Raw genomic sequence first — 17,013 nt, 5'->3', positions numbered from 1 at the left:
GAAGGAGGGTTATGTGATGATACCTGTCTCCTGGCCTGAAATACTCTTCTCTTGCCTTGAACTCCTATTGACTTTTGAAACCCATTCATGTTACCTCTTTTGTGCCACCCCCTCTCCCCCGAGCCCTCCAGTGGCCTCCTCTGTGACTCCACAGCACTCCACAGATGTCTACCCATGCCTGTGCTCCCTTAGATTGAAAGCAACAAAGACCAACTGTGAAAAAGGAAAGGAGGCTCATTGTGTCTTGGTTCTCTAATCCTGTCCATCATAGGCAATACCCAAAACTGGGGTTCATGGAAACTATGGCACCTCAACTATACTGGAAATCATGGGTAGAATTCTGAATTCAAGAAAATCAAGGAGAAGGAAAGAGGAGTTGGATGACAAAAACATGTGAGTATACAGGTGATACAGGTTTTGGATGAACAGGTATCAAAAGAAACACCTTGAACAAAGACAGGGAAGCAAAAATGCAAAGAATGTTATCAATGAAGAGCTCAGTTTGGCATTTTCTACAAGAAAATGTAGAAGACAGGGAAAGAAAGGTAGTCTGGAAAAGGTATCCACAGATCTCGAATGCCAAACAAGTGAGTGGATTATATTTTATAGATAACAGGGAGCTACCAGAAGTCTAGAAACAAGAGAGTACATAATCAGTAATATACTCCAGGAAAATTACTCTGATAGCACCTTATGAGGTGGGTGGGAGGAAACAGACCCTTAAGAGATGCAAACAGAAGAAAAATCAAAGCCATGTACACACATACTAACTGAACAGACTAGTTAAGATAACAGTGACTTCCAAACTCATCAAACACAAATAACGCCATCAACACTCATGGCCCAATACTGCTCCACACTATAGGTCTGCCATGTCTTTGGAAATCCTTCTCACTTACATACCTAAGAATCATGCTTGCCATTGAAGATGTTCAAATAAATACAGTCTTCAACTTTGAGCAACTGACATTAAGGACTCAAACACACAATGCTGCCAACTCCCAGCATTTCAAGAAAGGCAACCAGTAAATAAATTAGTTTATGTCAGCTGATATGTTTTCTGACACCAACAGGAACACAAGGCCATGGCTGTGGGGGTGAGGGGGGCTAATATGGCCCCAGATACCTTGGATTCCATCCTAGTTCCATTACTTACCAGATGTGTGACTTCAGTTGAGTTATTTTACCTCTCTGTCCCCCAGTCTCATCTACAAAATAGAGATATGATAGTACCTACAATCTTACAGGATCTGTGTGAGGACTGCCTAAGTTAATGTACTCAAAGTCCACAGCACCATGGATGGCCCACAATCACTACAGTCATCACTGTTGTATGAGCACTCTTCCAGGTCTAGTCAGGTCCAACAGTTACTTACTCCTGGCCACCAGCAACTCTACTGCTAGTACAAGTGAAAGCTGAGGGAAGAAACCAATGCAAGGAAGCAGAAAGAGAGGGGGTAGAAAGAAAAAAATCCAACCAGAGGGAAAAAAGTCTGACCTGAAAAATGAGACAGTCTCTGAAGGGAAATCCAAAGATGAGTGGTGGTGGGGTTGCACTTTCCTAAATGGTACCTGAACAGATGTCAACATCCTGCTGTGTGTTGACTGTGCCTCTAGACAGTCTGCTTGCCCTCGCCAGAGGCAACGTGCAGGACCCGTGTCTGAGACTGAGACCTGGGATCAGGAGGTCACCATAGGATCATCCTGTGAGCATAGTGTCTACACCAGTCAAAACCCTGAGAAGTTTGGTTTATGTATTTTTGCTTTTCTAAAAATTTTAATTCCTCCCCCATATTTTATTAAGAAAAGTTTCAAATATACAGAAAGTTGAGGAAAAAGTTTAAGAAACATCGATATATCTACCACCAATACTTAATAACTAACATTTTGCTATATTTGGTTTATCCATCTATATCTATATTTTTTCCCTGAATAGTTGGAAAGTAAATTGCATGTATTAGGATACCTTACCTAAGTACTTTGGCATTTATCTCCCAAAATTAGGATATTCTCCTAAGTAATCATAATACCAGTACCACATCCAGGAAAATTATTAATAAACTGAGTTTCTGACACTATTAAGATGCAATAGGGTCTATATACATCTTGAAATAAAAGCTGGTTTGTATGTTTCATTATCAGGAGTGCCCTGAATAGGATGCAAAGTAAATCTGAAAAGGACCATAACTTGCCCTTTCACTGCATCAGTGAGCTACGGCGTGGGTGGGGGGTGGTAATGTCAAAAGCCTTAGGACTTTCAAGAAGTACCATGGCTCACCCCAAGATCTTCAAGAAAGACTTGTATAAATGAACCTAATAAGGCATGTTTCTGATTATGAGGGGTTTTTCCCCTCTGATTTCTTCTTTCCTTGATTTTCTAATTTTTTTTTCTTACTGTAGGCAGAGTACTACAATTAGAAAACTTTTCTTAAAGTAACTTTGAAGTTACTTGAAGTAATTAATAGCTCCAATATTGATGTTTCTTCACCTTCTAAATCACTGCAGTTAAAAATAAGGCAAGAAATATAAGACTGGAGGGGCACCTAGGTGGCTCAGTTGTTTAAGTGTCTGCCTTCGAGGCTCAGGTCATGATCCCAGGGTCCTGGGATTGGCTCCTTGCTCAGCAGGGAGTCTGCTTCTCCCTCTCCTCCCCCTGCTCGTGTGCTAGCGCGCGTGCTCGCTCTCTCTCTCTCTCTGTCAAATAAATTAAAAATAAAATCTTAAGAAAGAGAAAGAAATAAAAGGCTGTAAGATAACCTGATGGGTTTATGTATTTTATATATACATCATAAAGCTTTCTAGGAACTATGTAATTGGTTTAAAATGGTATTTGTGGCCATTTCTATGAAAAGGAAGACATTCAAGACCTTGGTCAGAAACATAACCCCATATTACAAATATTTCTATGGAAAACAAAATCACCTTAAAATTTTACTTTCTAGACCTTTTCCAGGAATACAGTCCTCACCATGGGCAAGTCTCATGCAAAAGCCAATAGCTTTTTGAAGGAGGCATCCTGCTCACCACTTGCTCTTCCTAGGACATGTAGATTATACCTGTTTTATATGGACATGTTATTTATTTATTTATTCATTTACTTATTTATTTAAGGGGTGGGGGTAGTGAGGGACAGACAGAGAGAAGAGAAAGAATCTCAAGCAGGCTCCCCACTGGGTACAGAGCCTGATGTGAGGCTCGATCCCACAACCCTGAGATCATGGCCTGAGTCAAAATCAAGATTTGGATGCCTCACCAACTAAACCACTGAGGGGCCCGTCACTGGCATATAATTTAGATGGTTAACATCAAACACTACATTAAGGCCTTACCGGTTGGCATTAAAAAAGAAGATACTTACCAGACTGGTGCTGTGAGCAGGCTCCAGCACAGCCTTGGCTGAGGCTTCTTCCCGGCCTGCCGCATTCACCCCAGTGGCATTTTCCTGGGCCAACCCGAGCCCCTGCCCACTGCTCGTACTCCTCAGCTTATCCGCAATCCGCTGGTTTTCTTTCTCCAGCTTGATTTTGGCTAACTGTGCTTCCAACATCCAGTGTTCTTTTTCCTGCTCCAGTTTAGAGATCTTTTCCAAACTCTGCTGAACCTTGAAAAGCAATAGAGTTCTGCACCTTAGAGGACGATGCAGATAAAACTTAGTGGCTCAAGAAAGGCTTCACAAAACTTCAACCCAAACTACCTCCCAGAAGTAAAAACAAAAAAGCCTGATTGTTAAACAAGGAAAAGGAAATACTGCACAAGACACAAAAAGCACAACCAGAAACTGAGAGAGTGGAAAGTAAAATTAAAAATCTCTGTTCTTCAGAAGATATTAAGAGGGTGAGAAAAGCCATAAGATGGAAGGCATCTGCAAAGCATGTATCTAACAGAGGATTAGTATCTAGAATATATAAAGAACTTCTACAAATTAGTAAGAAAAAGATAGGCAACCCAGGAGAAAAACAGGAAAAAAAAAAAGACCTGGACATTGAACAAGACTAAAAACATAAAAAAAGGTACTCAATATCACTATCAAGAAAAAGCAATTTAAAACCACCCACATACTACAATTAAAAAAAGAGAAAATACAAAGGTGGGCATGTTTGTGGAGCAGCTGGAACTGCCATCTAATGCTGGGAGGACTAGAATTTGGGACAGACACTTTGAAAAACTGTTTGGCTGGATCTTTAAAGCTGACATCTTATCCTCTGCCCCAGCAAATCTACTTCCAGGTGTATCTGCAATAGAACAGTGTGCATATTTATCAGAAGACACGTGTAAGGATGCTCACAGCAGCACCAGGATAGTCAAACACCTGAAACTACCCAAATACTCCTAGATTATAAAAAAGAATAATGCCTATTCACACAGTAGAGTACTGAACAACAGTGAAAATGGACAGATTACAATTATTTATAACATGATGAGCATTACAGATATGCTGGACTAAAGAAGCCAGACCTGAAAGAATATATATTATAAAACCTCATTTAATGAAAAGTCCATTTATTGAAACTTTCACTAATCTACTGTATTATAACATAGGATGATGGTTCTCTTTGGGGGCAAGGAGAATAATAACTGGGAAGGGGCATGAGGAAGGCTTCTGGCAATTTTTTTTAAAGGTATACCTTACATAAAGAAATGTTCTTTTTAAAAAATTTTATCTAGGTGCTAATTACATAAGTAACTAGCGAAAATTCATTGGGCTATACAGTTGACCCTTGAACAACCCAGGTTTGAATTACGTGGATCCACTTACACAAAGATTTGTTTCAACATACGTAATATAGTACTATTAATCTATATTCTCATCCTTATGATTTTCTTTTTTTTTTTTAAGACTTTATTTATTTGACAGACAGCACAAGTAGACAGCAGGCAGAGGGAGAGGGAAAAGCAGACCCCCCCCACCCCCGCAACAGGGATCCCAATTTGGGGCTCAATCACAGGACCTTGGGACCGTGACCCAAGCCGAAGGCAGCCGCTCAACTGACTGAGCCACCCAGAAGTCCCTTCCTTAAGATTTTCTTAATAACACCTTTTCTCTAGCTTACTTTAAGAATGTGGTATATAATATACATAATATACAAAACATGTGTTAATCAGCTGTTTATGCCCTTAGTAAGGCTTCTAGTCAACAGTAGGCTATTAGTAGTTCAGTTTTTAGAGAGTAAGAAGTTATACACGGATTTTTGACTGCATGGGCATGGGATGTCAATGCCTCTAACCCCCACAATGTTCAAGGATCAACTATACATTAATTATATGTTTACTTTTTTAAACTATGTTATACTCCATTTAACAAGAAGTTTAAAAAACTAATTCTCAGGACAAATAAAAGCATGAAAATAAAAGCAAGCTTACAGTGAATTCCAAATGCTTTACCAACTATCATGGTTGAGCAATTACCATGTAGCAGACACTGTTCACAGTACTTTCCTGCCATTATTCTACTGAAGCCTCACAGTCCTTCAATTCTCATTTCTCACAGAGCAGAACTAAAGCTCCCAGCAGCTGAACCACCTGCTAAGCTAGCAAACGGCAGAGCAAGGATTTGGGACTCCATCTGTCTGGCTCATAACTATGATTCTTTTCACTGTATCACACTGCCTCCCTTTGGCTCAATTAATCCTTACATGACCCTGAAAGACAGATATTATCCTCACTGCAGAGAGGCAGGAAGTGACGCCCAGAGAGCTTATCAGACTAGCCTGCAGCTGGTCAATGGCAGAGTGGGAAAATAAACAGATAGTTCTCCCCACTTACTAGCTATTCTGGGTAAAAGCTGCCTAATTTCTTTGAGCCTTTACTTTCCTTACGTAAAATAAGAAGAAAACTGAAAATCAATTTTTAAAGTGTTCTCCATTTTATTGTTTATCCCAGGAATTTTGTTTTTCAGGAATTAGTCTCTAAATTAAATTTCCAGTTTCAACATCCTGGCATACTAATGTCGAAAAGACAAATGACACGTGTCAGCACAGATAAATAAAGTCTCAGGTGACTTTATTTGCACTCTCTTTTAAGATAAATACCTCCAAAACTTAAAGCAAGCCTATTGTTGAGGGGAATAAATCTCTGGCAAAAGCTACACCAGTGTCAGTGTGCACCAACTTCTGGAAAAGTCAGTCCCTCCCACTGCCACCCAGCCCCCAAATTCGACTGACCAACTGACTGAATATGGGAAATTTTTCCTTACTGATCATGTAGGAAATAAAAATAACTCACTGAGTCTCTTGCTCCTCCCCCTTTTTTTGCCTTATTATTCCCGACATTTAAATCTAGTGCCTAGAGAAAAACAATCACCGTATCCCAAGTGTGTTGGTCTTACTTTAGTGGTAATTACACCACCAACTGAATCAAGATGACTTATTTAGAGTATCAAGAAACGTTCTCCAATGAATTATGTTTATAGTGCTTTTTAGCATGTGTTAAACCATTAATTTTACATGTTTACTTATACAGCCTTTTAAATTGTTCTGGAAGCCTTCTCCAGGGGATTCAACATTTATCCTGTTTCAACGAGCAGCATGATTCGCCAGGCACCATACCTGTTGTGCAAGGCCTTCTCGACTTTCTGTAGAGCTAAGTAGGACCCGGCGGTTGGCCAGTGCTTCTTCATAAGGCACAGACTCCAAGAGGGGCTATGGAAAAAGCATAAGAATTCAAGCAAAAGATCATATTATTCCCTGATCCTACCTACACAAATGAGAATGCTAAATGGGGTTCAGTATATATGCCATTCAGATATATGCCAACATAATTTCCTTTACTAATATGACAAGGAACTTTTTTTTTTTTTAAAGATTTTATTTATTTGACAGAGATCACAAGTAGGCAGAGAGAGAGGAAGGGAAGCAGGCTCCCCACTGAGCAGAGAGCCCGATGCAGGGCTCGATTCCAGGACCTCAGGATCATGACCTGAGCCAAAGGCAGAGGCTTTAACCCACTAAGCCACCCAGGCGCCCCGACAAGGAACTTTTTTAAGAAAAATAAAGAAGAGGGGCCTGTCATTCCAGTTATAATCTACACTAACATCGTAAGCACTTGTACTGATGGATTTCACTCATATGTGAAATCCAAACAACAAAACAAATTAAAAAACAAAAACAAAAAACAGAAACAGACTGAGATACAGAGAAAAATCAGATGGTTGCCAGGTAGAAGGGCAGTGGGGGACGATGGGCAAAATAGGGAAAGGAGATTAAAAGGTACAAACTTTCAGTTATAAAATAAATAAGATACAGGGATACAAATACATAGTAAGGAATATAAATAGTAAGTAACAACATTGTATGGTGACAAACTGTAGCTTGACATATTTTGGTGATCACATTGTAATGTATATAAATGTTGAATAACTATGTTGTACACCTGAAACTATATAACATTGTACTGTCACTTACATCTCAATTTTTTTTTTTTTTTTGGAAAGCAGACTGTCAGGAGATGGGGCAGAGAGGCAGTAGTAAAGATTACTAAGGGGCACTGTCTTGACCATGATTTCAAGGGTAGAGACATATGCCAAAACCTATCAAACTATATATTTCAAATATACAGTTTTTGTATGCCAATTAAATCCCCAATAAAACTTTGGAAAACAAACAAAACAGACAGATAAAGAAAGATGATAAAAAATCTAGAAACAGGGACGCCTGGGTGGCTCAGTTGGTTAAGCAGCTGCCTTCGGCTCAGGTCATGATCCCAGCGTCCTGGGATCGAGTCCCGCATCGGGCTCCTTGCTCCACGGGGAGCCTGCTTCTCCCTCTGACTCTGTCTTCCACTCTGTCTGCCTGTGCTCGCTTTCGCTCGCGCTCTATCTCTGACAAATAAATAAAAAAAAATAAAATAAAATAAAATCTAGAAACAGACAAAAGCATAGACAAAAATATATTGTGTGATAAATGGTGCATTTTTTCTAAGTCAGTGGAGAAAGGACAGACTGGATAAATGCTTTAAGGACAACCAGTCAATAAATTAGAAAAATAACTACTTAGATTCCCCGTTTTACACTTATATCAGAATGAATCCAAGATAGATTAAAGATTTGAATTTAAAAATTTAGGCCATGAAAATAATGGAAGAAAATATAAGTGAACATTTCCGTAATCCTGAAAAGTACCCCTAGGGGCGCCTGGGCGACTCAGTTGTTTTTCTCTTATTTTTTTTTTTTAAGATTAGTTTTATTTGTTGGAGAGAAAGCACATGCATGAGGCTGAGAAGGGGAGGGGCAGAGGGAGAGGGAGAAGCAGGCTTCCCACTGAGCAGGGAGCTGATGTGGGACTCGATCCTGAGACTCCCGGATCATGACCTGAGCCAAAGGCAGATGCTTAACCAACTGAGCCACCCAGGTGGGTGACTCAGGTCGGGATCCCAGGGTCATGGAATGGAGCCCCTCATAGCATTGAGCTTCCTGCTCAGCGGGAAGCCTGCTTCTCCCTCTCCCACTCCACTTGCTTGTGTTCCCTCTCTCCCTGTCTCTCTCTGTCAAATAAATAAATAAATAAAATCTTTAAAAAAAAAGAAAGAAAGAAAGAAAAGTGCCCCTAGCTGAGAATCACCACCATAAAGAAAAAGACTGGTTCACTGATATAAAAATTAAAATTAAAATGAAAATAATTTTAAAATTAAAATTTCTCACAACAGGGGCGCCTGGGTGGCTCAGTGGGTTAAGCCGCTGCCTTCAGCTCAGGTCATGATCTCAGGGTCTTGGGATCGAGTCCCGAGTCAGGCTGTCTGCTCAGCAGGGAGCCTGCTTCCCCAGCTTCTCTCTCTGCCTGCCTCTCTGCCTACTACTTGTGATCTCTGTCTGTCAAAAAAAAACAAAAACAACAGCAAACTGGGAGGAAAATATTTCCAACAAAGACAAAGGATTAATAATTTTACTATAAAAAATAAAATAAAATTCTTACTATAATAGAGAACTCTTTCAACCCTAATTAGGAACACCTATCTAAAAATAGGTCAACAATGAACAGAGAACTGGCAGAATGAATACAAACAATAACTTTATGAAAGGACGTTCCACTTCAATAAGCAAAGAAATGCAAATTAAAATAACAGTAAAAAAGCTCTTGTCTCTGAGATGGATAAATATTAAATTCATGGGTTAAATTTATACTTCTACTGCTGGTAAACTATAAATAGGTAACCTTCTTAAGTATAGTCTGGAAGAAATGTGCCAAAATTTGAAAGATTCACAGACTTTGACTAAGCAATTCCATTTTGGAAAATTAATCTTTTTTTTAATTTTTATTTTTTTAAAGATTTTATTTATTTATTTGACAGAGAGAGATCACAGTAGACAGAGAGGCAGGCAGAGAGAGAGGGGAAGCAGGCTCCCTGCTGAGCAGAGAGCCCGATGAGGGACTCGATCCCAAGACCCTGAGATCATGACCTGAGCCAAAGGCAGCGGCTTAACCCACTGAGCCACCCAGGCGCCCCTGGAAAATTAATCTTAAAGATATAAGTAAGTAGACAAATATAGGGAGATAGGTAGCCTTATACATTGCTAGAAATATAAAACAGTACAGCTACTCTCAACGGAAATTTGCAATAAATATTAAAATCCAAAATGTGCAAACCACATGATCTAGAACATTCTACTACTCAATATTCCATACATATGCCCGAGGCATTTACAAAGTTACCCACTGCAGTATTATCATAACAGTAAAAAACTGGAATGAACCTAAATGCCCACCAATAGGGAATACCTAAATCAGCCACAGAACCACCATATTATAGACTTCTCTGCTGTATTTAAAAGGAATATACCAGTCACCATATGTAATGATATACATCTCTAAAACATACTCTTTTTTCCTTTTTTTTCATTTCTTTTAAAGTATAACTGATGAACAATCTTACATTAGTTCCAGGTGTACAACATAGTGATCTACCAATTCTATATATCTAAAACATTTTAATTTTTTAAAAAGATTTTATTTATTCGACAGAGAGATCACAAGTAGGCAGAGAGGCAGGCAGAAGAGGAGCAGGGTAGCAGGCTCCCTGCTGAGCAGAGAGCCCCAGGCGGGGCTCCATCCCACAACTCTGAGATCATGACCTAAGCCGAAGACAGAGGCTTAACCCACTGAGTCACCAAGGTGTCCCTTAATTTTTTTTAATTTTATTTTTTTTAGTAATCTCTACACTCAAACCCATGCTCAAACCCATGACCCTGTGATTTAGAATTGAATGCTCTTCCAGCTGAGCCAGCCAAGCACCCCTAAAATATTTTAAATGAAAAAATCAAGTTGCACAATTGAACAATGAAACATGCATTTAGGTTTAAAAAAAGAAAGAAAACTATTTATTGTATAGTGTCTTTAAGTTTATATAGATGTATGTAAATGCTCCAAGATTTTGGAAGGTTATACACCAAACTAAATACTACAGTCACCTCTGGAGAGAAAGTAAAATTAGGGACTGTATTTAATCTGTAATGTTCTAATATAATATAAGGATGTGTTTATTATGCATTATGTGTTAACTAAAATAAAAAACAAGGGGAAAAGGTAAAAACCAAATGCACAAAGTTGCAGGAGCAAGAATATCTACTGTAACTCCACATGTAATGGTGAAAAATAGAAAACAACCTAAATATCCACAAGCAATGCATTGGCTAATTAAGTTATGACACATTTACAGAATGAAATACTATAACAATTTATAGTTATAGACATATATTATTTAATATATAAAAATCACAATTTATAAAATCACAATATATAAAAATCCAATTCACTATGAGGAAAAAAAGATTCTAAAACAGTGTATATGGGGAACCCATGTGGCTTAGTAGGTTAAGTGTGTGGCTCTGGCTCAGATCATGATTTCAGGGTCCTGGGATTGAGCCTGGGGTTGGGCTCCCTGCCCAGCAGGGAGTCTGCTTCTCCCCTTCCCTATCCCCCTTTGGCTCTCCCCCATGCTCATGCACTCTCTCTTCCCACTCAAACAAATAAATAAATAAAACTGTATATATTCAGATACACTTTGCTTTCTATAGCATATACATGTGTGTTTCCTGTGTGTATGCACACATGCACTAAAATTTTTTTGGATATGGAGATACTCTAACAAAGTTAATGGTAGCTACATCTGGGTGGTGGGATTTGATGCAACTATAAGTTTCTTCTTCATGTATACTACTGTATCATCTGATTTCTTTTTTTTCTTAAGTTATTTATTTTTTTTAAAATTTTTTTTAAATTAACATATAACGTATTATTTGCCCCAGGGGTACAGGTCTGTGAATAGTCAGGCTTACACACTTCACAGCACTCACCATAGCACATACCCTCCCCAATGTTCTTAAGTTATTTAAATTCAATTAGCCAACACATAGTATATCATTAGTTTCAGGTGTAGTGTTCGATAATTTATCAGCTCCATATAACATGCAGTGTTCATCACATCAGGTGTCTTCTGATTTCTTTTTTGCAGTGACCCTGTATTTTTATATTCAGGAAATAATTATAAATATGCTTCCATTTTTTTATGTTTCTATAAGTTTTGAGATTTCTGAGGTTGGATACTTACTAGCTGCCTGGCTGCCTCATTCTAGATACTCCTAGCAGGCACCTGGGGACATGAGTCCAACATGGGCTATGCAGAGATCACATGTTAACTGAAGTTTGGGTCTCTGTCACCTTCTCCTTCCCAAAGACCTCCCCCAGTACCCACCAACCACCTGTGCCCCCACTTGTGTAAAATCTAAACAACATAAACTGTGCAGACTCTTGCCATTCTCTAGAATGATTCCTGATTTTTCCTCTGATGCAAATTCAACAGCAGCTCACAAACCTTTCTCAGAGCCTTCATGTAGGCTGCAGCTTTTCTCTTGTACTGCAGCATGCATTCAGCTGAAAGAGGACTAATGAAGCCACTCGCTGCCTTGGGCCCGTAGCTCAGAGATGCATTGAAGCAGTCCACGTTGTTGCTGAAGAAAGATGCGATCTAAATCAAGAGTGACGAGAAGACAGATTTTGTTTTCCAATAATATATCTAACATATATATCTCATAGTGTTTAGAGCAGAGTTAAAGGTGCTGAGAATGGAAATGAAATTTCAACACCTGCCCCAAGGCCCACATTTATTTATTTGAGGAGAATACCTAGGGCGATGACTTGTAATAAAAAGACAATATCGGTAAAAAGATTGAGACCAGACTACTGACAGGTCTTAATGTAAACAACTTCTATTCTTCCTGAAAACCAAGACTAAGTCTGGTTTACTCTGTACATGTCTATGAGCTATTTAACTCATTAATTTCTGCTACTATTCTCAAAATATCCATGTTTGGATTTATACATTCTATTCATATTTTAACTTTGAATTTTTCAAATTCCAACAAGAGACATGACACAGCATCTTGGAATATATTCACTTTACTTAAACTTAATTCTGTAAATCTCAATTTGTGATTTACACATATAATAAAGACTAGCAATTTAGTAGACCCTGTTATTAATAGATTTAACTTGTATTAAATCTGTGTAAGCAGCCATGAAGATCCATGACTGAGCCATGACTTTGAATCTACAGTGCTGTATGAAATGGTGATATAAATAAAAATGTCTGAGAAGGTTATTAGCCAGAAAAATTAAAGTGTTGGTTACATTAAAGCATATCCTATTTTGATAAATAAGAAGTGACTTATAGAACAAAACATCCTAAGCCTCGGCATAAACTGACCAAAAAGTAAGCAGTGAATCACTAATGGTCTGAAAGGTTTTATTTTTCATCATTTTACTGTATCAAATGAAATTCTATTCTAGGTCGTATTCAAGAAAATAAAGGATTCTAAAGGTCTTAAGACTTATATCACCTGTAAAGGACATGGAAAATCACATACCCAGGGTTTGCATTTTAGGTCATTGCAGTATACGGTGACGTTTATTTTCTTTCCTCTTTCTAATACTTCTACACTTTCTAAATGTTCTTCAATATGCATATATCATTACATTTTCTTACTGGGCTTTTAAAAATTATAAACTATAAATTTTAGTTTAATCGAATCACATTAGCTAAGTATTAAGCTCTCACCAACTAACATTAGTTCAGATACTTATTTCAGTTAAGAACCATTTACAAAATCTCAGAATGAAGATTGTAGACCTGTCCTTGAGACATTTTAATGTTTCAGGTAAAGCCAATCTAATATTAGCTGTGAAGGACCCAGGTATTAAATATTTCAGAGTTTTCATAAAAGTTGAAAAATGTGGAGACTCCTCTAAAATGCCAAAGTTTTTTTTTCCAAAATCTTCCATACTTAAATCAAAGCTAGAATTATCTTCAGAAGCTATGGCATGCCTGTAGATTCAAGTGTTCAAGAAGTGGCCGCAGGGATGGTCTTCTGGCTGAGGAACTCTGTAGGCACAGATCCGTGAGCTGACAGAACCTAAATGTTTTAATGACAGAACCTAAATGTTTTAAACCTTTTAATGATGGCCCCAAGCTCTAACAAAGTGTCACAAAGACCAGTCTGAGTCTGGAAAAGATGACACTGAATATATAATCTGATCTGTGATCATTCTGATTCACTTAATTACCTAAAAAAAAAAAAATGTTTCTATAAAACTCAACCAGTCAGAAGTATGTAAGCCTGACAATGCACAGACCTGTACCCCTGGTTCTAATAATACATTATATGTGAATTAAAAAAAAAATTAAAAAAAAAAACCCACAACTAGTCAGAAAAATATTGCCATATAAACACAGAGAAATTTCCTTGAGAAGTTAGGATGCATCCACTGAAATAAATGGGCTAAGACAGGTTTGAATACAGTCCTTCCAGTTATACATATATGGGTAGTTCTCAAGGAAATCTGAATCAGTAAAGCAGTATTGAGAATATAACAACTGCTGAAATCAGAACATCCAAGATAGAATTTTTTTAAAAAATGCATTTTGGTCAGTTTATGATAATAATTAAGTGTTTAATTATCCAAATAATCATTATCTAATATTAATGGTTCTATAAAAAGACACGTGTTAAAGTCACCTTAAAAGTACTTGTTAAGAAATCAAATCACAGGAGCACCTGGGTGGCTCAGTGGGTTAAAGTCTCTGCCTTTGGCTCAGGTCATGATCCCAGGATCCTGGGATCGAGCCCCACATCAGGCTCTCTGCTCAGGAGGGAGCCTGCTTCCTCCTCTCTGTCTCTCTGCCTGCCTCTCTGCCTACATGTGATCTCTATCTGTCAAATAAATAAATAAAATCTTAAAAAAAAAAAAAATCCACAGAAGTAGCAATGTGACAAAAAACTAGGAGCGAAAAAGTCTTAACAAAAGTTTTACTGGTTCTTTTTTCTTTTTATATATGCTCCCAATTTCTGTAAAGGAGACATTTGATATACACAAAGATGTATACTGATCATCAATATCTCCCTAAAAAAAAAAACTGTGAGTGATCTACTTACTCATCACAAGGGCTGAACAGTCTCTCCCATATTGTTTTAAATATTGGGTAGGGAGAAGGAAAAGGAAGACAACTTTATTTTACAAAAAAGTCTGATACTCCAAAATCCTTTTATACAGATTAATTTTCCTATGTCATTCAAGGAAAAAAAAAAGAGCTTACACAAAATTTAAATTAAATTTAATGACACTATAAACCAGATAAGCTATAAATTATAAACTTACCTTTCCTGCTCCATTTGTTAATGCTACTAATGATGACAGAATACAGTCATTAGTTGTAATAAGCTTCTGTGTTGCTGTTGGAAGTTCATGCTCTATTGTAGCTTTCTGACTGTAATGTTTAGAAATATCTATAAAAGCAATCAAATGAAAACTCTTACTATCCATAAACAAGTTGCACACAACCAGCCCGTTAACTTTTCATATCTACTCTTAGAGACTTATGCAGTAAATCTGAATAATAACAACAACAAAAAAATAGTCCCAACTCTATCAGGATTGTCCTGAATATTACTTAGGTCACAAAATCACGTGGAAAGAATAGAGACAAGTGAGAGTCTCTTAATACCATCCTGGGGTCTCTATTCCCACCACCAGCTTGTGGCTGATGATCCCTCCTCATTGGAGAGTTTGCCCTTCTTCTAGTGCTCGGTAAATGACCCTAACCAGTACTTACCAGTTAAAAATGCTGTTTTGATAGTCTAGGCAGGCACAGATGAGAATTTATCTCGCACTCCTATAGGCTAACCATGAGGTTGGAACAGAATGACCAACAGAGGCACGATGTCCCACAATCCTTACTGGACCGTAGCTAGTTTGTTAGTACATACCCTAACTGACACGGACAAGAGTCTACACAGCCAAACCAGGATTGAACACTCCCATGTCTGACTTCACAGGCCACTGCTCCCAGTCCCAGAATATTACAACAAAGCCTGTAGTCAGGAAAGCACAGGAGAGAGACTTAGATATAAAAAAAAGTTAAAAGAAATTGCAGTAGGTGAAACTGGCCAAACTACTAAGCTTGGGGTTTTCTGGGTCTCTGAGAAAAAAATGATTTTGTCCCGGAAATAAGGGATAATGGGAGAATTCTTAAGACAACACTGATTTATGAGGAAAGGTAATGATATTTTTAAATAATAAAGTGTTCACAATTCATTCTCCTCCGCCTTTTTTAGAATACTTCAGGTACAACAGCATGAACTATCATTACCAACAAAGCCAAAAATAAATCACAAAATACGAAAATTAATTTTTATAACAGGTGTGTATGCAGAGAATTGTACTTATTCAGAATCAAGGAATCTAGTTGATTTTAGATATGGATAACTAAAAAGAAATAAGACTAGTTAGAAAGAAATGGCATTTCAGATTTAACCTGATATGATCATAATATTTTAACACAAAATCACTATCTTATGAATAAAAATATTTTTACTAAAATTTTAAAACTGGAGAATTGTTTTATTTAATATAGATATATACATATATATGTAAACTGTAATTTAAGATAGTTTCAGATTCACAGAAAGGTTACAGAGACTTTCTGTATACCCTTTAGCCAGTTTTCCCTACTATTAACACCTTACATTACTATGGTACAGTTCTCACAGCACAGAAACCAATATTGGCACATTACTATTATGTTTATATTTTTAAAAAATAAATGATTATCCTCTATATAAAAATTCTATATAAAAATATAAAAAAGTGAATAAAAATTCAAGTGGAACACAACTTTTTAATTATTTACTTTAGAGAGAGAGCGGGAGTGCACAGAAGAGGAACAGAGAGACTACTCAAACAGACTCCCCACTGAGCACAGAGCCCAACAAAGGGCTTGATCCCAGGACCCTGAGATCATGTCCTGAGTCGAAATCAAGAGTCATCTGCTTAATCGAGACACCCAGGCACCCCACTGAACATTTTTATATACTGAATTTACTAGCCTCTAACACAGACATTCTCTTGCTACACACTACAGAAAGCTGTAGTCACTATTTTACTTAGTACACAAAGCTTAATACGACTCGGCTAGCAGGTACTTTTAGGTGATTGGTAGATGACTGAGATACTTATAAAAGTCATATAGTACTATGAACACTGACGTGGTTTCCACTGGAACAGGGCCACTGTAGTTTGACAGCAATAATTCTCCTGAACCAATTCTTTACTGAGTCCAAATATTTCAATTATTTAGGGTGTTCCTTAGCATTAATTTTTAAATCCAAAAGAACAAAGAAACCATGTGTCCTAGGCCAGATTTTTTTCCCTTTTTTTAAAGATTTAAGATTATTTATTCATTTGTCAGAGAGAGCAAAAGCAAGGGAAGCAGCAGGCAGAGGGAGAAGCAGGCTCCCCACTGAGCAAGAAGCCTGATGTGGGACTCCATCCCATCATGACCTGAGTTGAAGGCTGACACTTAACCAATTGAGCCACCCAGGCACCCTGGGGTTTCTTTTTATGATTCCTATGAGTCTACCTGCTTTAGACCTGAGACTAAAAATCAACAGTTCTCACTTAGAATTCCCTTGTTAAAAGATTAATTCATACCTATTTTAAATCCATGTGGGATAGGCATGTTTATAAATCT

At 37.7% G+C, this 17,013-nt stretch overlaps 1 protein-coding gene across 1 annotated transcript in view; it reads right to left on the bottom strand.

Annotated features, from left to right (window-relative positions):
- PPP1R21 (protein phosphatase 1 regulatory subunit 21) overlaps positions 1 to 17,013 on the bottom strand; it is a 63,491-nt gene that overhangs the window by 10,391 nt on the left and 36,087 nt on the right. Inside the window, exons 14-17 of the mRNA XM_004752855.3 lie at positions 14,643 to 14,770; positions 11,803 to 11,955; positions 6,546 to 6,638; positions 3,359 to 3,601 (exon numbers count right to left, since the gene is read on the bottom strand). Of these exons, the coding sequence (XP_004752912.2) occupies positions 3,359 to 3,601; positions 6,546 to 6,638; positions 11,803 to 11,955; positions 14,643 to 14,770 (617 nt within the window). The remainder of the gene's footprint in view (positions 1 to 3,358; positions 3,602 to 6,545; positions 6,639 to 11,802; positions 11,956 to 14,642; positions 14,771 to 17,013) is intronic.

This window comes from Mustela putorius, unplaced genomic scaffold (assembly GCF_011764305.1).
Source record: "Mustela putorius furo isolate JIRA1106 unplaced genomic scaffold, ASM1176430v1.1 tig00000224_pilon_pilon_pilon, whole genome shotgun sequence".
Taxonomy (NCBI): domain Eukaryota; kingdom Metazoa; phylum Chordata; class Mammalia; order Carnivora; family Mustelidae; genus Mustela; species Mustela putorius.
Note: the sequence above shows the minus strand (reverse complement) of the source record. Positions and strands in the feature narration are given on the sequence as shown.